Source organism: Aristolochia californica, unplaced genomic scaffold, assembly GCF_029961685.1.
Source record: "Aristolochia californica isolate CCGP_79_NKW_82.1479 unplaced genomic scaffold, dmAriCali1.0.hap1 SCAF_6, whole genome shotgun sequence".
Lineage (NCBI taxonomy): Eukaryota > Viridiplantae > Streptophyta > Magnoliopsida > Piperales > Aristolochiaceae > Aristolochia > Aristolochia californica.
The window spans coordinates 37,063,191-37,085,999 of record NW_027182257.1 but is presented as its reverse complement, the minus strand read 5'-3'; the positions used below and the strand labels follow the sequence as shown (position 1 = coordinate 37,085,999).

The 22,809-nt window shown below is 36.6% G+C and overlaps 2 protein-coding genes across 2 annotated transcripts; both read left to right on the top strand.

Annotated features, from left to right (window-relative positions):
- Window positions 1–6,976: 6,976 nt before the first annotated feature.
- LOC137935010 (cytochrome P450 89A2-like) lies at window positions 6,977–22,729 on the top strand. The gene is made up of 4 exons (XM_068779633.1): window positions 6,977–7,011; window positions 7,147–7,376; window positions 20,395–20,516; window positions 20,620–22,729. The coding sequence occupies exon 4, from the start codon at window positions 20,967–20,969 to the stop codon at window positions 22,521–22,523; it is 1,557 nt and encodes a 518-aa protein (XP_068635734.1). The 5' UTR covers window positions 6,977–7,011; window positions 7,147–7,376; window positions 20,395–20,516; window positions 20,620–20,966; the 3' UTR covers window positions 22,524–22,729.
- LOC137935534 (major strawberry allergen Fra a 1.08-like) lies at window positions 15,386–16,125 on the top strand. Its single transcript, XM_068780186.1, has 2 exons — window positions 15,386–15,571; window positions 15,660–16,125. The coding sequence occupies exons 1-2, from the start codon at window positions 15,388–15,390 to the stop codon at window positions 15,956–15,958; spliced, it is 483 nt and encodes a 160-aa protein (XP_068636287.1). The 5' UTR covers window positions 15,386–15,387; the 3' UTR covers window positions 15,959–16,125.
- Window positions 22,730–22,809: the final 80 nt, after the last annotated feature.

Here is a 22,809-nt window from a genome sequence, read left to right as displayed (position 1 = left end):
TTAATAATTGATATCATACATTACAATATTTATCCATATTCCTCAGTTAAAATTGCAACAACAATTATCAAAGACTTATTCAAAAATTCTCTAAATGGTTTTCCGACCTATCTTGGTTGGAAAATTTTACCTGAAAATTATATAATTTTCTTGGTAAGAATTTCTAGCTAGAAAAATGTTTCCAAAAAACATGAGGCACTAATGGTCCCTGGAAACGTATTTCCACTAGAAATGACTTTCCAACATTTTCTAGAAAAGGCACTAACGGGACCTAAGTACTATACTTTCCATCGCGGCACTTTTTCTAGTGACACATTTTTTCCCTAATGATGCACCTGCTTAATTATGGAATAATATTTTGGAAAAAATATATAAAAGATTCTTCTATAAAATTTGTTTCCAAAAAACTTATTGACCAATTTAATTATTCTAGTAACATAATTATTGAACAACAAAATGTTTCTTTTATCCTGTTCATTATAGGAGGAAATATGACCTTCTCCACTACAAGAAAATGAGGAATTGGTGGCAATTATTTTTGTGGAATTATTTATACAAGTAAAAAAAACTATTTATTAGTGAAAATAAATTCTACAAAAAATATAATCAGTATCTAATGGAAAAAATTTCACTGGCAAATTTCTTCCCATCACGAGTTTCCCTCATGAGGGAACTTTTTTTTGTGGTACTTATTTTTTTGTCAAAGTTAATACTTTTAGATTTTTCAAAAAAAAAGGCAAATTTAAATTCCATCTAAAAGTATGACAATTGTGTCGATAATCATTTGTCGAAGATTACTTGTTCCTCATTTTACCTTTTTCCTTTCTCTCTTTCTTTTTCTTTCTTCTTCGTCCGTCTCTTTCTCTCCCCAAATATCGTTGACTAATTGATTGAATTTACACAACCAAGTGACCAGTCGAAGGAACTCGATTTTAGGCTAACTTTTTTTTTTAATCCCTACCATTGAGGGAACTTAGCTAGTGGTGACAGTGGCAAGGCAACATCCACAAGTGAAGAGGTGCTTAGGGGTGGGGAGGGGTGCAATAGCATGGGCAATTAGGATATGGGGATGCTATATAATGAAATTATTTATTAATAATAGTTTTCATGCACTAAGTTAATTTGTTATAAAAATATTGTATTCATATAAAAAAATATTTTACATTAAATTATATAATAATGATGTAATTATTATAATAAAATTACTTTAAAGTGTAAAATGAATTATAATAATTTTGTTTATCGTATATGATCTTATGTTATAATAAAGTGTAATATAATTTCAAATAAATACTACTAAATATTTAGTTTCTCAAAGATCAAGTTCTTAACGGGTTTCCATTAAAACCTGAATATTAACTTTATTGGGTTCTTACTGAAAACCTATTAGACTTTTCTTTTTTTTAAATTGAGTTTGAGTTTGGGTAAACCGAACTTATTCATAACCCAAGTTTTTTAACATTATGAAGACAAGACTTTAAATTTTAATCTAGGGACAACAATAGAGCAGGTTCAACAGAAATCCTATGTTGACCAATCAACCAACTTGAGGCAGCAACAGGTTGAGCCCTAGAAAAGTTGTGCTAGGTTTGGTCAAGGATGAAGTTAACTCTAAAAATCCAATGTGACATAAAGTAAATATTACTGTTATGGCCTTACATGTTATTAAAATGACGACATAAAAAATGAAATAATGAATTTTTTACTACATTGTGAAAAAAGGGAAATGGGCACTTTTTCAAGGACGGTATACATTTTTATATTTATATTTTAATTTAAATATAATAAAATATGCTTTTATGAAATTTAATTTCAATCTATTATTATTTAATTTTATTATGATTTTAATTTTTTATTTCACATAATATAGTTGTAAAAGTGACAAATTGAAAATATTAATATTTATTAATTATATATCTTAGTTATTTGAATTAATAATAAATTTATATTAATTAATTCAAGTAAATTAAATAATTTTTTAAATATAATAATGTAATAATCTATTATTTGTATTTAATTTAAGCAAAAAAACATTAAATTTGATTGAATTTTCAATTAAAAATTAGCTTAATAATTGTATATTTATATTTAATTTAAATATAATTATTTTTATTTGATTGAATAATGTTTTTATATATTTATTTTTATTTAAATTTAGTTTATTATTATTATTATTATTTATTTGAATGTAATTAGCATTTTTATTTCACATAATATAGTTTTAAAATTATCTAATTGTAATAAATTATTCAATTTAATAATTTAATAATATTTTATGTTTGAATTTAACTTAATAAAAATAGCATTAAATTTTCTTGAAGTTTAAATTCAATTTTCACTTATTATTTCAAAATTATTTGTATATTTATGTTTAACTTAATATAAATAAAGTAATACTACTTTTACTTTGGCTAAATAATTGTTTTTATATTAATATTTAATTTAATTTATATAAAAAGTAATTTAAATTTAGTTTAACTAAAATTAATTTAATTTGGTGCTTTATTTTTATTTTATCTCTCTTTGTTTTTATTTGATTTTTCTATTGCCTCCAAAACAATTGAAAATTTGTGAAATAGATATTTATCTCACTTTTTTTATTTGCCAAAACAATTGAAAATTTGACTAATAAAAAGTGAATTTGGAATTTTTCTAGGGCCAACACATAAACATAAAATATCTCAAGGGAAGGAGAGAGGAAATAAACTCTAGCTCTTGGGAGGGAGGAGAGAAGAAACCGAGGGAGAAAAAGAAAAGGAAAGGAGAGAAGAAACAGAGGGAGAAAATGAAAAGGAAAGGAGAGAGGTGTAAGGACGAATTTGAGCCAAGAGGAAGAAACTTGAATGCCCTACCCATGCCTTGATGTTGTATTTATAGTTGTGGGAAGGTGTTTACAATGACTACAATGCCCTTAAAGTTACATGCTTTAAAAAGAAAAAGAGATAAAAAGACATTCATCAACTTGTATAATTTCAATTCTATGTCATTTCTATGAAAGTTTTCCTTATTTACTAGTCATACCACCCCTACACACATGTGTGTCTTTTAACAATTACCATAACTCTTAATATATATTTTTTTCTCATTTTATCTTTCTCCAAGATAAATCTTTCTTGAATGATGGGCTTTCTTAGGGTCATTTGCTCTATGTCATGGGACACCTCGCTAGCTTTTCTCTCGGTCAATAGTTTTTTAGACTTTAAAATTTCATTCCCTTCTTAGAGTTCTGGGGTCTTTTCACATACATTTTCATATTCTTCTCTCATCTCCCCGAAGACATACTTCTGCACATTTAGCATTGAGCTTGTCATGTTCTCTCTTTAACTCTTTCAATTTCGAGGAACTCGATTTTAATCTCACTTTTAACTTAGTGAGTTGCACACTAATTTCATTGTTCTTTTAAAATTTTCTCCTAAGGACAATTCTTGATTCATTTAACAAGGATATTAACATCCACTCCTCCCCTCACCCATAATTTCATCATAATCCTCTAAGATGATATCCCCAATCAGATACATGTACTTAATAAGCATTCAGATTGACAAAATTGCACTCCAAATTTCTTTAACTGATTTGCATGACCCACTTAATTAGTTATTTCATTGATCAAGGCATTAAACAATTGTCACATGGCCCTAACACTGTCATTTACTTTGACAATATCCATTTTGTCTAATCACTTACATACCCGGGGATCAATCTACCATTTGCTTTTTGCGACGGGAGATGAAGTCCACTGTATATGGATTCTTACAAGTTTAAACTCTTGAACAAAATGAAAACTCTTATTCTACATACCTAATATTTATATAAGAACCATCAAACATTGAAGGGGCAAAGGGGTTATGGCCATCCAAGAATGTGAGTCTCATATGCTGCCATGTCTCTATACAGACTCCTAATATAGTAGAATTAATATGTTGCTATCTTGAACTTCAATACTCAACTTGGAATCAGGGTTTTAGAGGACACTTACTCTAATATTGCTTATTAACTCTTCACTCAACATGGAACTAGGCTTTTAGAGTACACTTGCACTAATACCACTTGTTAACTCCATTAAGGAACAAACCTAGAGCAAGGGGGTGAATAGGGTTCTTTTCTTTTACTACTAACTTTGACTCTTTTTTTAATTATTATAAAACCTTGATATCTATTTAATGTGGAAAGTCAATTTCATAACTAAAAGTGCATACACATGCATTCAGATCTACAAATAGCACACATAAAGTTAATTGTGGTTCACAATCCTATCTTGGGTTACTAATCGATTGTTAAAGTGTTTTGCACCTTGGGATTCCACTACTACGAGTGGGTTTCCAAGTGGTATTACAATAAATTACATTTAAGGCTAGTTCCCTATATAGGGACATAAGCCAATCAATTGACTACAACAACCAACTTACATAGTTTTACCTTCACACAAATTTAGAACTATAAAATAAGTGCACAACCAACAGTCACAAAGAGATTTTCAACAACTACCTGGGTAATCCTACCTAGATCCAGAGGGATTTATAACGATAACTCATTGGGAGCACCTAGCCTAGACCCAAGAGATAGATTTTCAAAGCCACCTATCTACACAAGGACTTACGGCTCAATGACAACAATGACAAGGCTTCATAGTATTTCTTTAGGAATACTACAACCAACTAAGTAACAACTTAGATCCAAAAAGGATTTTACATCAACTCATGTAAAGCCACATAGGCTTTTCTCAATTTAATTGAGATGACGATGGACTTGTCTTGCCAAAGGAGTGACCCACTTTGCAAGTTTACTTGCTTATAATTGTACCCCAAAATCAATAACTTCTCAATAGGCAAATATCACAATTTAAGTACAATAAATAGATTCACCCAATCTAATCTTCCTATTCTATATGATAGCAGATCAAGTAGTCCTTAATGACTTGATTTTCAAATTTTGAAGATGAAGTGTGTTGGAAGATAGGCCCAAACCCACACATCCAAGGAAGACCCACATATCTAAAAGTATTATAAGATGGGTCACACGACTAAAGAAGGCCCACAAGATGGGCCCAAACACATAAGAAGTAGGACCTACCATGATTACCACGAACTGAAATCCTTATCACATAAGTTGAAAGATTAAGGACTCACAAAGGCATCTTTATTTTAAGGTTACGTCCTAGAAGAGTTCTAGTTTGAGTTATGTTTGTCTATTATTTAATTATGCTAGGACTTATCTTTTAAGTGTTAAAGTTTGGGTGTAATTAGGACAAAGGTAGTTTTATTGTAATTGGACTCTACTACATTCCTCTATTATAAATAGAGGTTCATGTACTCTAATTATAAAAAGTTAATGAAGTATTTCTCTTTTCCATAAATTCAACAAAAGTCAAATTAGTTTGAAATAAGGGGGCAACACTTAAAAGTAACTCAATCTAAAACTAATTTGACAATGTCAGATCACAAGCAATGACCTGAATAGACTGCCTTAGCTTTCAAGGTATAAGGACTTAAGTTCATATTTGTTTAACCAAGATGTATCAAAATATTTGGATTTTTTAAAAATAAAATAATCAATACTTTGTGAATGCCCCTTCAAACTGGAATACTAAAACGAGTAATATGATTTCAAATTATGAGTATAAAGATTCTAATACAAGAGATGCTAATTACAAAAAATAATTAGACCTATACCATCTGACTTTTTAAAAATTTAAATCCAATCTCCAAATTCTGTTTCATAGTATAAGAACGATTTGGAGTGGTTATTTTTGCCTTCAATGTCAAGAGAGATAAATCTTGGGATGAAATCAACTTAAAAGATTGAGTTCTCAATGTTAAAATATTGAATCGTTGAACTCATAAAAGGAATGTTTTGTCCCTTTCAAATCTCGATAAAATCTTGATTAAAAATCACTATAAAATACTTAATATTTTTGAGAAGCTAATCACATAGATATGTCACAAATTTTGGAAATTTATCTTGGTTGAATCAAAGCCTTCAATCTTATTTCTCAACTTTTTGGAACGTTCTATTTAGACGGGTGTAGACGAGGTGGATAGACTTCATCGGATGTTTCTTTTCATCTATTCTAGATGTTCGACTTCTATGACTTGGTTGTTTGTTCATTTGGGCGAACAATTCCAAACAAAACCTTTTATATCTCAAATTAGTTTGGAGGGGATAGTTTGGTTGGTTGCGCTTTGTAATCTAAATCCTATGTCATCTTCAATGTAGTCGATCAAATGATTAACGAGTATTTACAATACCTTTTTCTCTCTCATGTATTACGACGAGTACAATCCACTCGAACGATTTTATTCACTTGGACTTGTTTTTTTTTTTTTTTTTGTTTTTTACTTTCTTTGGAGAGAATTCTCAAAGCCTTTTCCTCTCTTTTGGCTGGTTTAGGATAATTCTAGCTTTCCTCTCTTTTGACATGGTGCTAGAAATTTCTTTTGAAGGTGTTTTTACTTGTAAGATATATTTAATGCATATCAACTAATAACTTTAATATTTATTATCATAAAAATTATTTAAATGAGGATCCTAAAACCAACGCTAAAAACTAGTGAGTTATAATGTTTAGATTTTTCATGTTTGTTAATAGGGGTGGCGATGTAATGGGTTAAATGGGAAATCCAACTCAAGCAAACCAATCTTTAGAATTCAGAACATCATTAATATCCCTCTTTGCTTCGAATAGAGGAGGATATGGTTTACAGAACAGGGGTAACAATAACGAATCCCTCGTTTGTGAGAGCTGAGAAATCCGCGCCTGTTGATCTTTCAGTCCATCGTTTCATGGACGGAGCTTCCCGCCGGCGAGGTGATATCGTATTTGTCATCAATCCAAAGGGTACTTCATTTTTCTGAGTAATTTTCTTGTACATTTATCGTAGAGGTTGTTTGATTTTGATTTTAAGTTTGTTTAAACTTTTTTCTCATCTGATTGTAGGAGCCAATGGCCGGACTGGCAGGGAATGGAAGAAGCTTCTGCCCTTTCTTAGGTCACGCCTTGGCAGTGATTGCAATGTGCGTCTTGTTTAATTTTCTCTATATTGTTAGTTATATATATCCGTTGTCTGCTGGTGTTTCGTTTGTTGCTTCTTCGTGGATAAGTTATGTTACAGTCTTATGCTACTAAACTAGTTTCTGTATTATCACCAGATATGCGAATCATTGACTTCAGGTCCCTCTCATGCTATTGACATAACAAGGGAGGTACACATTTTAGTTAGAAGTACGATCCATGAGCCTAGATTACTCTGTTCAGCTTTCTAGGATCATTGCCAGGGAAGTAAATATTGATGCTTGAAGTTTTTGTACCGGGGAGATACTCTAGGCTATACGAGAGGGAGCTGATGCAGTAGTGGCTGTTGGAGGGTACTCTTCATGAGGTAATGAGTCTATTTCAATTACAAGCATGGAGTGCATAATGTGTATTTGCTGTTCTCTTGATAATGCTTCGTTGTGGTTTTGATTTTTTGTATAACTACAGCCATGGTTGGGCCTGAATATCCTATCTATATATAGATATTTATGAGATTTCAAAATTTTATATGTTAACTAATCATTTTACATTTCTTTCATCTCCTGGACATAAGCAATAGTTTAGCAGGGCTGTTGAACAGTTTGACTATGTGAATCCCAATTTTATAGTTCTTATATTTTCCAAAAGAATTTTTTAATGCATTTCACTCACTCTTTGCACTTAGCTGTCGTGTACAAATCCAAATCTTCTTGAGGTTTGTGATCCCATGTATGTCTGGATTGGTATTGTGTGCATCAGCTTAATAAGGAAAATAAGTGCTGGAGCTAATGGCAGTCTTGTCGTTGGCCTTTCTTGAAATGCTATGAAACTAAGCACACTCTAACAATCTAAGATCATAAGGTGTAGTAGGAGAGCAGACATTATGTATGTTGAATGGGAAACTGTTTAGTTGTGCTTTTCCTGCGCATCTCTTGCTGCTTTAATTGTAAATCAGATGAATGAAATCTAAAGAGCAAAAATGCTTAAAATACTTCTATGATCCACAGAATCTGAATGTATTTTAGTACTTCAGCTAAACATTGAAGCTAAGGCCTTTTTTTGTTGGAATCTTAGGGCCTCATAAGAAGGAGAAACAGAGTTTGTAGAGCTGGAATAAGTTGTAGAAGTAAGAGTAATCTGTAAGTGTGAGAGGAGGAAGAAAGAGAGAAGAGAAGATGAAGGAAAGAAGAATAAAAGAGAGTATGAGTGAAAAAGAGGCTATTGAGCGTAGCCTACTTGACGTCTCATGCTTTACATTAAACATTATCTAACCAAATTTACTCAAGTACCCCTGACTTAAGTATTAAGTACATGTACATAATGACCTCATATGTCAATTACATAATTATCCCCATTCAGCAATTTTTTCTCAAACACTTGTGTATTTGGGCTTTCACAGTGACCATAACCTACTCTTGTTCAGGATAAGACAATCTTATGAGGGCTTCCTTCAAGACATTTTAGGGAATTTCAACCAGGATAAGTAGGTGGGTACAAAATTGCAGGCATAATGCCTGATTTCGTTCAATTAAATATAGTTGATTTCCATTGTTTGGAACTAATTAGTAATGTGGTTGGGCCTTCGGCTCAATGGCTGCATATGGGGGTTTCCTAGTGTGAGAGCTTGGGTTCAAATCTCGCCGGGGTATCTGTGTAGTCTGCATTATTAATCAACATTTGGAAAAGAAATCATGGTTCCAACTGGTAATATAATTAGATTCATGAGGATATTTGGCATCTTATACAAGAAACATAATTCTCACATTGTTGTATTAGTAGCTGATAACAAATATGGAGTTAAATTAATAGGCATATGGATGTAAAGTTTAATTCATGTATTTTTGTGAATGGACCTCACTTTTAGGGGATTTCAAACTTGGTTACTTGCATTATTTTTGTTAAAATGCAAGTCCAGAGGTATTTTGGTCATTTTTTAGATTTTCAACATTACATTTTTCTCTTATAGTATGACTATTAGATAGAGAATGTCTTATTTTTATCTCTAGTTAATTTTTTATTCAATTTAGACGTGTATTTTAGGAGATATGTAATTTTGAGTATTGAGGGGCGTTTTTGTCCTATTGTAAAATTTCACTTAAACCCTGATTATAAAAAAGCAGGAAGGGCCTTTTTGGCTCGAATTCCAAGGCAGCAAAGCTGCCTCTCTTCCAGAAATCCATTTTCTCTTCTATTTTCTCCCCAAATTATCTATTTTTCATTGTATTAGAGCAGCAACGCAAGTCTTGGACAAGTTTCTTTGGATTTTGTGGATGTTCTCTCCATTTTTAACAATCTCCTTGAAGGTTTTCCCCACATTTCTTGACTGGTAGGGTAAAATTTATATTTTTTCCCTTTTTCTGCTTATCTTAGCCTATTGGCTAATGATTATTGCTTCTATTTGATTGAATGTTGGGATTTAGAAGTGTTTAATGATCCCAATTTGAGAAAATTTCTCAAATCTGCATGCGTCGTCAACCTAATGCTTGCGTTATCATCCATATAGCCTACACCATCTTGATTTCTTGCAATTAACTCATTCTTTCATTGATTTATGGTCTCAATTGTTGGAATTGATCACAATTGGTTCTAAATTGAATGAATTGGGTGTTGCATTGCCCTAATTGAATTCGGTGTGGGGCCCACTTGATTACGCAAATATTGAAATTTGGGAAAAGTGTGTCTCTTTGGTTAATTGATGCTCTAATGTACTGAATTGTGGTGTTTGGTGATATTTAATGGCTGATTCCAGCACACGGGTTGCTGTCCAAAGGACTGCTGAGAGCTCAGATGTGAAATTCTCTCAGTCTATTTAGATAACTATGATCCGGTTGAATGGATCAAATTATGTAAACTGGTTTAAATCAGTTTTGATGTATTTGAGGACCAGAAGAATGGCAAAATATATAAATAATGATCCCCCAGTACCTGTTACTGAAGATTGGGTGGCAGAAGATAATTTAGTAATGACCTGGTTGGTCAATAGTATGGAATCCAGATTTAGTGATCAGATTTTGAGTTGCAATACTACTAAGGCAATGTGAACTACATTGATTTCCATTTTGTCTCAAGAAAGTAATTTATCAAGGATCTATGAATTATATGTGAAGTTCTTTAATATGAAGCATGGAGGTAGATCAGTGACAAATTATTTCACTGAGATGAGGGGAGTTCTACAGGAGATTAGTACATTCCATCCTTTTACTACGAATGTTGAAGACATCTGTAAGAAAAAAAATCAGATTCAAGTTGCCCGGTTTTTGGATGGTTTGGGGTATGAGTATGATACTATTAGAGCCCAATTGTTGGTTAACGAGGATGTGACCACTCTTGAGCAAGCTTTTAACAGAGTTTTTCGAGTTGAAGGTGCAGTTGTAAATAAGAATGAGTCAGGTAGAACCCTCTCAAAAGCAATTGCTCTTAACCTTCAATCTTCTACTAGTAAGCCCAACGGTCAGTTTCATGGTAGTAATAATAGTGGTAGAGGTCGCTCTTACACAACCCGTGGTCGTGGCCGAAATGATCGGGGGGATCGAAAATGTGTTTATTGTGGTAGCACTAATCATATTTCTGAGAAATGCTGGGACAAATTTGGTAAACCTACATGGGCCAATTCTATAGTCACAGATAAGGATGCCTCCTCACATACTGGATCGTATGAGGAAATTCAATAGTTATTACAGCGACTGGGTCAACTGACTGCTTCATCTACTGCTTCTCAGATTACTGAAACTCCTCCTTCTTCCTCAGCGAGTGCCACGATGGCTAGTACATTAATGAATGCACTAAATGTGTTTCATTCCCCCTCTTGGACCATTAATTCAGGAGCCTCTACACACATGTCAGGTATGTTCTTTCTATTTCAGTCCATTAGTCCATCTCATTCATATCGTCGAGTTACTTTAGTTGATGGATCCACCTCTCCCATTCAGGGGGAGGGTATAGTTCACACTACTTCACAAATATCCTTAGATTCTGTTTTATTTGTAACAAAGTTTCCAGTTAATCTCTTATTTGTGAGTCAAATAACTAAATCCTTAAATTGTTTAGTAAACCTTTATCCCATTTCTTGTGTTTTCCAGGACTTGCAGACGAAGAGGACGATTGGTTCAGGACATGAGAAGAGAGGGCTCTACATGTTGGATGATGTATCCGCTTCTCGAGCTATAGCTCTCACTACTACAAATTCTTCTTACTTTTGGCATCTGCGATTAGGACATCCCTCACCAGCTAAGTTGCGTAAGTCTTTTCCTTCTCTGCCAGCCAATATTTCATTTGATTGCGAATCTTGTCAGCTGGGAAAACATTGTCGCTCCAGTTTCCTAGTTAGTTCTAGTCAAAGCACCAAGTTGTTTGAATTAGTCCACTCTGATGTATGGGGTCTATGTTGGGTTCCTAGCCCATTTGGTTAGCATTAAGTGATAGCATTTATGTCCAGTCTGATGGAGAACATCTAGGGTTTCTTCCAAGAATTTTTTTTATCTTACCTGGTGCAATTGAGATGCTTATGTAAGGTTCAGGGCTTCCTCGTCATGCTGAAGCTTGTGATGTAGACTCCTTTAGTACTCTCTGATGGCAAATGCAATGCCTACCTCAAGATTCAGGTTTGTTGGTATTTCCTGATTGTAGTTCAACCCCCTGATCGATTTACTTTTAAGCTTTGGAAAACTGCCTTCGTATTTCAAACTTACGACACCTTTATTAAGAATGATCAGTCAGCCATATATCATCTATGAGATAGTGCTCCTAGGAGCTTTTTCTATTTGTGCTGTGTTTTACCTCTCAAAAAATTTGAAGATTTGTTTTGTATTTCTTTGAATGCTATGGTCACCTCACATTCACACTAAATAAATACACTTCACCGTCTCAATTTTTCCTTGTAATGCGATATCAAAATCCTTTTGGAGCCAGCCATCTCTCATACCATTTTGAGGAAAGTTGAGCAAAGCTCGGGTGGACGGAGTTCTTTGGATGTGAAGGGAGGTACTTGTGTAGCGCAGTTGAAATGTGCTGCCTTGATTTTGGTAAGATCAAAACGAGTTGTCTTTTTCTTGGAGAAAATGATATTCCAGCCTTAAATTTGTTGTTGCAATCATTTCCAGTAGAGTTTCTTGCAGAGATTCATAGGTCTTCAAGCGGTGCTTTTTGGTTGAGTACTAGGAAGAAAGGTGAGGGGAAGGAGAGGCTGCAAGACATTGATAAAAAAGGAGTACTTGATTCGACCTAAAAGGAGTCTGTATGTAGGTGAAGAACATTGATCCAGTCTCGTATCCTTCCCCCTACTTTAGGTTCCTTTTAGCCCTGATTTGACCTTAGGGAGTCCTTCGGAAAAAAACCCCTTGCTCGAGCACCCACTCAAAATAACCTAAATTTCCACTTAGTGATGTCCTTAGCGGTTTCCATAAACTGGAATCTCTATTATCAATGTTCTACTATCATAGTTAATCATGTCAATAAAGATGAAGAGACCGATTTTAAAAACATTATGAGCTTCAGCAAATATAAAATATGGAATTTGTTAACTCAACTATAGCAAGATGGAAGGTTTCATCTATGTTTAAAATAGCTTGTAATACTTCCTTCTCATAGCAAAATGTCGAACTGTAGAGAGATACACAGTCCAGAAACTAGAAGAAATAACAAGTTGCTTACAAGAGGACAAGGCTTTTGGTCAAGGAATAACAATATCAAAGATTTCATCTTGCCTGGCTAGATATAATTTTATCAAACTTGGCTGAGAACCCTTCCTAGGACATGGCATGCCCCAAATAATTTACCTTAAGAGCAGCAAAGACATTTGGATAACTTTACATGGAGATGATGAGCATGGAGAGTTCAAAAAACATCATGCAAGTGACCATAATGTTCGTAAAAATATTATTGACCAATATATTATCAAAGAAGACCAACACAAACTTGAGAGTTTTGTTAGTCACATTCATCTTTTTAGGTTTGACCCATTATTAGGTAGTTTCCCTTAGAAGTAAGGATAATGGGTAATTACAGTTTCATCCTCTTTTGATGGGAAAGAGAGTTTTGAGAAATTGATGTTAAAAAGGATTTGACTTAGCAAAGAAGCTTAGTGTTTTCCATCAACGGGATTTTGGATAGACTAGACATTTTTTCTGGAAATTCCAAGAATCTAACTGCCATGGTTGGAGGTATGCATCATGGGCTTCTGTTTTTATTTTTATGAATTTCATACTTGCTTTAGAAATTCTGGCTTTCATTTGGTATCAAAGCAAAATTCTTTGGTATGGTTTTCGATTCCATTGAAGTTTTCTGGAAATTCGTTAATTGTAACGTTGAGAGGCGAGGTCACTATGCAAGGTTGAGAGGCCTCTTTTCCAAGACGAGCTCGAGCCAGAGATGTTGCGAGAGGTGTTGTGTGCGCCAGATTTGCGCACCAGTAGAGTGCAGTGACTGATAGAGCCGCTGTGCACACCAGTCTGTCGAAGGCACTATGGAAAACAATTGTGGCGTCGGCCGAGAAGCTATTGCGCAGTTACAACATGGCTTCGAGTTCCGCCTCGTCGATGGGATCCCATTCATGCAATTCTTGACCATCTTCCATTTTTTGCCGATTGCTGATTCCACAAAGGTGGTCTTGTGGCGGAGAGCCGAGTACAAGGGTCCTCGTCACTGCTCGGTTTGATGCTAAGATGGGCAAAACAGTCTACACTCGATTTGGGCTCACTGCGATGCACCGAGCGGTGCATCAGAGTGGTGTTGTGTGCATCGGCATCGAGCGCACGATGAACAATGGGTTTGGACTCCCTTCGTCCAACACATCCTTGGCTTTGCGACATATCGCGTTGATGGAAGCCCCTGATAGCGACTAGCCAATACAACCCAGCAGACCGATCTGTTAGGTGCGGAAAGCTACCACCTACAAGAGTAGATAAAACTACTCTGACACCCACCCCGGCCATTCTTGACCACCTCTCACGGGATTTGAACGCGGGATGTAGTGTGCCCAGCTCTGATACCATGACAACGGCTAACCAATACACCCAAAAGACCGATCTATTAGGTGCAGAAAGCTACCGCCTACAAGAGTGGACAAAACCACTTTGACACCCACCCCGCCATTCTTGACCGCCTCTCACGGGATTCGAACGTGGGACGTGGCGTGCCCAGCTCTGACACCATGACAACGGCTAACCAATACACCCAAAAGACCGATCTATTAGGTGAGAAAAGCTATCGCCTACAAGAGTGGACAGAACCACTCTGACACCCACCCCGCCCATTCTTGATCTCCTTTCGCGGGATTCGAACGCGGGACGTGGCGTGCCTAGCTCTGATACCATGATAACGGCTAGCCAATACAACCTAACAGACCGATCAGTTAGGTGCGGAAAACTACCACCTACAAGAGTGGACGGAACCACTCTGACACCCACCCTGCCCATTCTTGACCGCCTCTCACAGGATTTGAACGCGGGACGTGGCGTGCCCGCCTCTGATACCATGACAGCGGCTAGCCAATACAACCCAATAAACCGATCTGTTAGGTGCGAAAAGCTACCACCTACAAGAGTGGACAGAACCACTCTGACAGCCCCCTGGAAAGCAGCAAGGCAACTGAAGGAGGAAGAAGATAGAAATGAGGGAGGAGAGGGGTTGTGGGCATCTAGCCCAAGGTAGGGGAAGTGAACAAAAATATGGCAAAAGAAAAAAGAGAAAGAAAAGGTAAAAAGAGGGTGTCAAAGATGGAAAAAGGAAAATTAAAAAGGAAAAAGAAGAAAAGAAAAAGGGAAGGAAAAAAGAAAGAAGAGAAAAAGAAATAAGAAAAATAAGAAACATATGGAAAAATAAAAATGAAATATGAAAAATGTAATAAAAAAAGAAAAGGAAAAAGAAAAAGAAGAAAATGGAAAATAGGGAAAAAAAGAAATAAAAAAGGAAAAAATATAATGAAAAATAAAAAAGGAAGGAAGAAGAGGAAAAAGAAGAAATAATAAGAAAAAGGGAAAAATAAGAAAATAAATGAGAAAAATAAAAATAGGAAAAATAAAAAGGAAAAAAATAAGGAAGAAAAGAAGAAAAAAGGACTAGAAGAGTTGACGCACTCAAGGCTCTCATGATAACCATGAAAGAGTCAGAAGTTGCCTTGTTTGGTTACCAAAGCGCAAGATGAAATCTTGCCCAAAGACTAGAGGTAGGATTCTCTGTTCCTGTTGGGGATGATAATAGTTCATTCAGAACAAGTAGAAGCATCTAATTGTGCTCATTTTTGTTTCATTCAAATATCTTATTGTGTTTGGAGGGAGAATTCCGAGGCATGAGACCCTCTTGGAGACTTATATATAAGTCTCATTACCCTATTTCAACCAAAACATCACCTCCTGCATGGAGCTTTAGATTATCGAGCGAAAATGGTCTTGGGTACTGTTAGCAACGAGATTGTTTCTGCCGTTCCAGTTCCAAGGCTGTGGAAAGCTCTTGTGAAGGATTCATCGAGTCTAATACCCAAGATCCTACCAGAAGTAATATCCAAAATTGCAATTCTTGAAGGAGATGGTGGCGTCGGCATCATTGTTCACACAGATTTCAACCCAGGTACTAGTAATCTAAACCCATTCTTCTGTCTTAATCAATTCCTTTCTTCTGCTATCCTGCTAAACATGTTATAAACAACATTATGCAGCTGTGAAGGAGTTGAGGTACTGGAAGCACCGAGTGGACACGATAGACGATGAAAACTTCGTATTCCTCTACTCCATTATAGAGGGGGGTCTGATCGGAAAGAAAGTGAAATCCACATGGTTTGAGCTCAAGTTCGAGGGAAATCCTGATGGCACAACTTCATGCAAGTTGCTCGGGGAGTTTGACACCCTCGGCAAAACCCTCCCATTGGAAGAGGAGAAGGAGATGATGGGTGGAATGGTGGGCATGTTCAAGGCCGTTGAAGGATATCTCCTAGCAAACCCTAATGCTTATGCCTAGATAAGTATCATTAGTGACATGTTATTCGTCTCTGTAAATTGCAATGTTGCAGAATAGTTTGTACTTGTCTTAAGTTGGAAGCTGTTTACACTGGTTCGAATCGAATGAAGTAAAATTGCAATTTTTGTGTTCTCCACCTTCAACCCTGACTATTCACGTATTTAAATATAGTTGTGGCCAGAGAGTTGAGCCACGAGCTCGGAAGAACGATCGCTTGAGGTTCGTCAAAGTGGATGCGGTAAGTAGATTTGGATGAAATTACCTTGTCTATTTATAAATGACTTTGAATCTATGTTGAACCTCATAGATTTGGGTTTATTCACTGACTTGATTGATAAATTGAGCTTGTTTCAAATTTAACATATGATAAGTCACTAAATGAAAATCCCTTCTACCAATCAAAACACCCATGAATGAATTTAAATTCGCTGACGAAAGTCCTCTCTTAGGAAACTTCTACATTCATTAGGAGAAGTTAACTTTTTTTCCGAAAAATTTTAAGTTTGTTGGTAGGAAGTAATTTCCTTCAATGGATTTTTACTTCACCGGTAGAAATTCGCTCCTGCCCATGAATTTTTACTTCGTTGGGAGAAAGTAGACGTCTCCCAACGAATTTTTGGGATAAGTCTTCTTTTAAAAAAAAAAGAGGAAAAAAAAGAAGATAAGAAAGATAATAGGAAAATTGGAAGAAAATACAAAGAAACCAAATTTATGCAAGGCAAAAAAAAAAAGTAGGATAAAGAAAAACAGGAAGGAAAAAGAAAAGAAGAAGAAGAAAAGGAAAAAAGAAAGGACGAAAAAGGAAAGAAGGAGATGAAAGAAAAAAAGAAGAAGGAGAAGAAGGGAAAAAGAAGAAGAAGGAAGAAGATGAAAAAGAAAAGGAAAAAAGGATGGGGAAGAAAACGAAAAAAAAAGAAAAATAGAAAGAGAAGGAAAAAAAGGGGAAGAATGAAAAAAGAGAAAAAAGGGAAAAAAGGAAAAGAGGAAAAGGGAAAGAAGAAGAAGAAGGAAAAAAGAACGAAAGAGAAGAAGGATAAGAGGGGTAAAGGAGAAAGAAGAAAAGGAAAAAATAAAATAGAGAAAAAAGACTTTTTCGAGCGAATTTTAAATTTGCTAGGAGAAAGTAGACTTCTGAGAATGTTTAATTCCCTGGCAGGTCATCTTTGCCAGCACATTTTAAATTTGTTAGTAGAAGGTGCCATTGGATTTTAAATTCCCAAGAAATTTTTTTCTTCTTTTCCTTTTTATTTTTTTTTCATTTTCTTCCTTCTCCTCCAATTTTTCTTTTTTCATTTTCTTCCTCCTTCTCAATTTCCCCTTATTCTCCTCCTTTTTCCCTTCTCATTCGTCTCCTTTTTCCCGTTTCTCTTTTTCCTTTTCTTTTTTCCTATTTTTTCTTCTCCTTATTTTATTTTTTTATTTTTCTTCTCTTTTGTCCTTTTCCTTTTTCCCCTAGGGTGTAAGCCCTAGGTTTTTTCTGAAGAGTAATAGGTCGGGTATCAAATAAAGGACAAAAAATAGGGGGCGGGGAAAGAAAGCTTACCTCAGATAAATTTGGAGGCTTCACAGGTGTAGTGTAGGCCAATGATTTAGGGGGTGGGGCAGGTACATCAATATGGCCATGAGGTGTGAGGTCATCAATTGTCACAATAGATTTAGGAAACTTATTGACTGCAGAAAAACCAAGTGGAACACCAGTGGATGGATAATAGGGTTGATCCTAAAAAAATATGACATCACTAGAAACAAATAATTTCTAAAGAGACGGATTGTAACAGACATATCCTTTCTGAGTATGAGTGTACACCAAACAAATACATTTAAAGTGCCCCAATTTAGTAGTTTGTGTGGAAATATTATGAACAAAATAGGTACACCAAAAACTCTCAAAGAAAGAGAAAACAACTCATCACGAGGAAAAAGACAAGAATATGATGTCTGTTGACCAAGTACTGAAGAAGGTAACTGGTTTATATGATAATAGGCGGTGAGAACAGTATGGGGACAGTAGAAATGAGGCACATGCGTATGATGGAGTAGAGCATGAGCAACCTCAAGAAGGTGTCTATTTTTTCTTTCAGCCACACCATTTTGTTGTGTAGTGTAGACACATGAGGTTTTGTGATGCCTTTGTCCTTGGAAAAAGTTTTAAAGTCTAAAGACAAATATTCATTGACATTATCAGAGCGAATAGTCTTTAAGGTAGTGTTGAACTGGGTAGACACCGTAGCACAAAAAGACTTAAAAAAAGAGGTAAGACTTCTGATCTCTCTTTTAATAGGAACAACCATGTAATTCCGGAGTAGTCATCCAAAGAGGTAAAAAAATACTTAGACTGGGAAACATTAGAGATGTTAATAGGGTCCCATATAGTAGTGTGAACTAAAGAAAATGGGGCAACACTCTTTGTGTCACAATGAGGAAAATAAGTATTCTGCTGGTGTTTACTCACTTGAGAATCTTCACAGTTGAGACTAGAAATGAACTGTAATGTAGGAATAATCTGTTTGAGTGACTGAATGGAAGGATGTCCTAACCTATAGTGCCACTGAGGGGCTGTTTTTTTAGCACTAGTAGTGGTTGTTAGTGCTGGTGAATCAAGATAGTAGAGCCCCCCTCTTCCATGGCCTCCACCAATAACCTGATTTGTCTTCAGATCCTAAAGCCCACACGACGTGGGACAAAAGGTGATGGAACATTTAAATTTTTTGGTGAGATGACTCATAGATAAAAGGTTTAGTGGAAATTCATGGACAAATAGGACATCTTTTAAATGAAAGATAGGGGTAGCAAATGTGGACCCCATCCCATGTGCCTTGGTTTGGGATCCATCCGCTACAGAAACAAACTTGTTAGGTAAAAAAAGAGCTATAGAATTGAGGAGGGTACCATTACCTATCAAGTGCTCTGAGGCCCCATAGTCAATGATCCAAGATGGAGAAGTGACTGAAACCATACCGGTTATAAAAGTAGCAATAATAGGAGAAATCTTGTTGGAGGTGGCCTGATTTTTTGTATAAGTCATCAGATGCTTGATCTTCTGATGCTGTGCAAATTCGGCGACAGAATAGACTTCTGGCCTCTAGACTTCTGGCCATAGTAGGGTAAGCTAAGAATAATAATCCAAAAATAATAGTCAAGAATAATCCAAGGTAATAATTAAGCCGAGGAGTCAAGCCGAGTCAAGAGACCAGGTTGAGATGGCATAGTTAGGCTGACTTGTGAGTCCGAGTTAATGCGAGCAACCTGACAGCCAATATGTAGTTGGCTCGTGATTCACTGGTTCAATGGTTTGTTGGTTCACTAGTCTGAGTTTCCGAATATGTAGTTATTCTTGGCTGAGTGCAGATATGTAGTTCACTGGCAGAGCAGATCTTTCTGAGTTGATTTTAGGCTTGAGATGGAAACCAAGATCGAAGTCTGCTAGATAGTAAGCCACCAGATGTACCGAAAATTGCTGGAGACATCTATGTACAAAAAATTCTTTGCTAAAACGATTCTCTTATTGACATTCAATAGTCTTCCAAAAATATGATAGATGATAATGAAATGAAGACAATTTTCCAAGATATGATTCTATAGTAGATACCACTTGCTGGATATCTAATGAGCTGGTCAAATAAATAAGCTTAAGGAAGCTATAGCTGGTCAATGACCAGTCTATTTGCTGAATGAGTGGTCTATATGTTGAATATACAGATGATACCAAGCTGAAAATACTGTTGGATCAAGCCAACCACGTTTTGCCAACCAAATTCCAACCGAGCAGACAAATCCAGTTACAACACTAAACTGAGTAATGCTACATTGATCAAAGGAAATTGATAGCAAGTTCCTGTCCGACAAAATTGACGAAGATACCCAGAGGACCGACAATATCAATCTTCGAGGTTGTATACAGAGTAACAAGTTACGAAAGCGATCAATTACAGAGCAAATGAGTTATTCTAGCAATAGTGGAGCAGAAGGTAAGGCACTGATACTGTTTTTGCTTGGGTCACACAAGATCACCAGAAACCAGAAACTAGAAACACGAGAGAGAAATTTTGGTCTCGGTGTGGCCCTCTTAAGTCAAACCTAGGCAAAGGATTCGACCCCAAATCTTGTAAGTGAAAATAGTATTTTTTTCATAATTTTGGACCTTTTTTCTCCTCTTTATGTTAAATGCCAAAAATAGCATTATCCATTCGTAATGACTAGTTTTTAAACATTGAGAGATGTTTTAGATATACCAAATTCATCCCAAACTTTGAAACCTACATGAATTCCTAAGCTCTCAGGTGCTCGCATAGTGATTTGTAGTTCTTTCAAAAGCTCAAGAAAAAGTAATTTTGCCAAAGGTTTTAAGTGAAAGCTAAGTATCTTAATTCTTTGATTTTAATATCTAATTTAAATACTTAGTAATTTGCTTATTTGTCACACTGCTTTGATTGCAGGTGAGTAAAACATTCAGTTAAGGTGCCAAACCATCTGATATGTCTACCTAAATGAGGTTTGAAGGGAGGGTTGAGGTGCCAATTGCCTAACCATGCTTCCAAGTGCAAAACTTCACTAGAAGGTATTTTTATTTCTCAAAATGGCAAAGCTTCGTTAGTTTCCAAGTGCAAAGCTTCATTAGAAGGTATTTTCACAGTCGTACATATATTTGATACTTGTTTCAGGTTCATTTAGTTTTTGATTAGTTATTGTGCAAAAAATTTGAAAGGAAGACGATAGAGGAGAAGTCGCGATCAGGCTCCTTGCCAAAGACCAGAAGCAAACTGATCAGGCTCCTTGCCACAGGAACGAGACCACTTCCGCGCTTCTGGAAACTGGAGAATACTTGGCTACCAAGCGAAAAATTCACGGTTAACAATTAGCCGAAGCGGCTGACCAAAATTAATATTTTGAATCCCAGAAACCACTCGTTGCCACCCTATAAAGTGCAGGCAAGAAGACAATACTCCCACCACACACTGAAAAGAAAGTTCTCAAATATCTTCTTCTGAGACTCGTCCTCCTGCTATCCATGGAGGTCTACTCTTTGATTTTTCTTTCTTTCTTCATCGCCGCCGGCCTCGCTTTTTTTCTGTCGAGAAAAGAGAAGGAAAAAAAGCTCCCGCCGGGACCGGTTGCACTACCCATCCTCGGCAATTTTTACTGGTTAACGAGGTCATTGCGTGACATAGAGTCAATCCTCAAGGAGATCAAGAGCCACTACGGCCCTATCATCACCCTCCGAATTGGATCCCGTCCGGTTATCTTCATCTCTGACCATGTCCTGGCCCATGAGACCCTCATCGGCAAAGGCGCTACCTTCGCCGATCGTCCGCCTGCGACTCAAGCCGGACTATTCCTCGGCGCAAGTCAGCAAAACATCAACAACGCTAGCCACGGACCGGTCTGGCGTGTCCTCCGCCGCAACCTTATGTCTGAGATCCTCCATCCTTCGCGTGTCAAGTACTTCGGCGAGGCACGCAACTGGGTTTTGGAGCTTCTGATCCACAAGTTCACATTGGAGACCCAAACGTCAGGTAGCGTTCGCGTCATGGAGTCTTTTCAGTTTTCCATGTTCTGCTTGCTTGTGTTTATGTGCTTTGGGCAGAGGTTGGATGAACCGGTGATTAGGGAGATTGAAAAGGCACAAAGAGATATGCTTTTGAATCTCCCCAGATTCAATATAATAGCTTTTTCCCCTCGGATCGGGAAATTGGTGTTCCGTAAGCGGTGGCTCCTTCTTTTGGAGCTTCGAAAAAGACAGGCAGAAGTTCTTCTACCTCTTATTAGAGGAAGGCAGGAAACTAAGATGAACGGAGGGCAAGAAGAAAATGACGGAAAAAACAACTTGATGTTTTCGTACGTCGACTCGCTTCTCTCCCTTGAGCTTCCAGTCGAGGGAGCAAGAAAGCTCACTGAGGAAGAGATGCTCAGTCTCTGTTCGGAATTTCTGGTAGCAGGGACGGACACCACATCAACGGCTATGCAGTGGATAATGGCGAATATAGTCAAATACCCACAAGTACAAGAAAAATTAGTGGAAGAAATCGAAAGTATCGTCAGAGAGAGGAAATCCCATGGGGGGGAAGAAGAAAGTCACGATGATTTCATTAAAGAGGAGGAATTACAGAAGATGAAATATCTGAAGGCCGTGGTGATGGAGACCTTGCGTCGCCACCCACCAGGGCATTTTGTGCTGACTCACGCGGTGAAGGAAGAGGCGGAGATTAATGGGTATATCATCCCAAAGGGGACGTCAGTAAACTTCATGGTGGCCGAGATGGGGATGGATGAGAAAGTCTGGAAGGACCCCAAGGAATTTAAGCCGGAGAGATTTCTGGAGGACGAAGAAGTGGATATAACTGGTACTCGGGAAATCAAGATGATGCCATTCGGCGCCGGTCGGAGGATCTGTCCAGGGATTGGTCTCGCAATGCTGCATTTGGAGTGGTTCGTTGCCAATTTGGTGAAGGAATTCGAATGGAAGGCAAAAGATGGAGAAGAGGTAGACTTCTCGGAGAAGCAGGAATTTACGATTGTCATGAAGAATCCTTTGAACGTCGTACTCCGCCGGCGGAAGATCACATAGAATTGCTGCTAGTGAAAGGGCTTTCCAATAACCAGAAAACTTACCATGGAGAAGATGTTTGAAAGGGAAAGCTTTCGACTGTGTTCCATGTCTTTCTAATATGCTCCCTTGTAATTTTGTTTTTCACAGGCTATTTAGCCATGGCACATGAACATGGGTGTCTGTATATATAAATTTTTAGTAATCTCAGCTCTCTCTTTGTTTTACTTGTGGGAAAAGCACATTCGCGTTCCTTTGCACATTCACGTTCCTAATTCCAATTTCCAAAGACCCTACACCTCCGAGA

Excerpts from the sequence above, each read along its gene's own strand:
- LOC137935534 (XM_068780186.1), top strand. The coding sequence starts at position 15,388 with ATGGTCTTGGGTACTGTTAGCAACGAGATTGTTTCTGCCGTTCCAGTT. Across the intron at positions 15,572-15,659 it reads TCACACAGATTTCAACCCAG|CTGTGAAGGAGTTGAGGTAC; the intron begins GTACTAGTAATC and ends AACATTATGCAG.
- LOC137935010 (XM_068779633.1), top strand. The coding sequence starts at position 20,967 with ATGGAGGTCTACTCTTTGATTTTTCTTTCTTTCTTCATCGCCGCCGGC.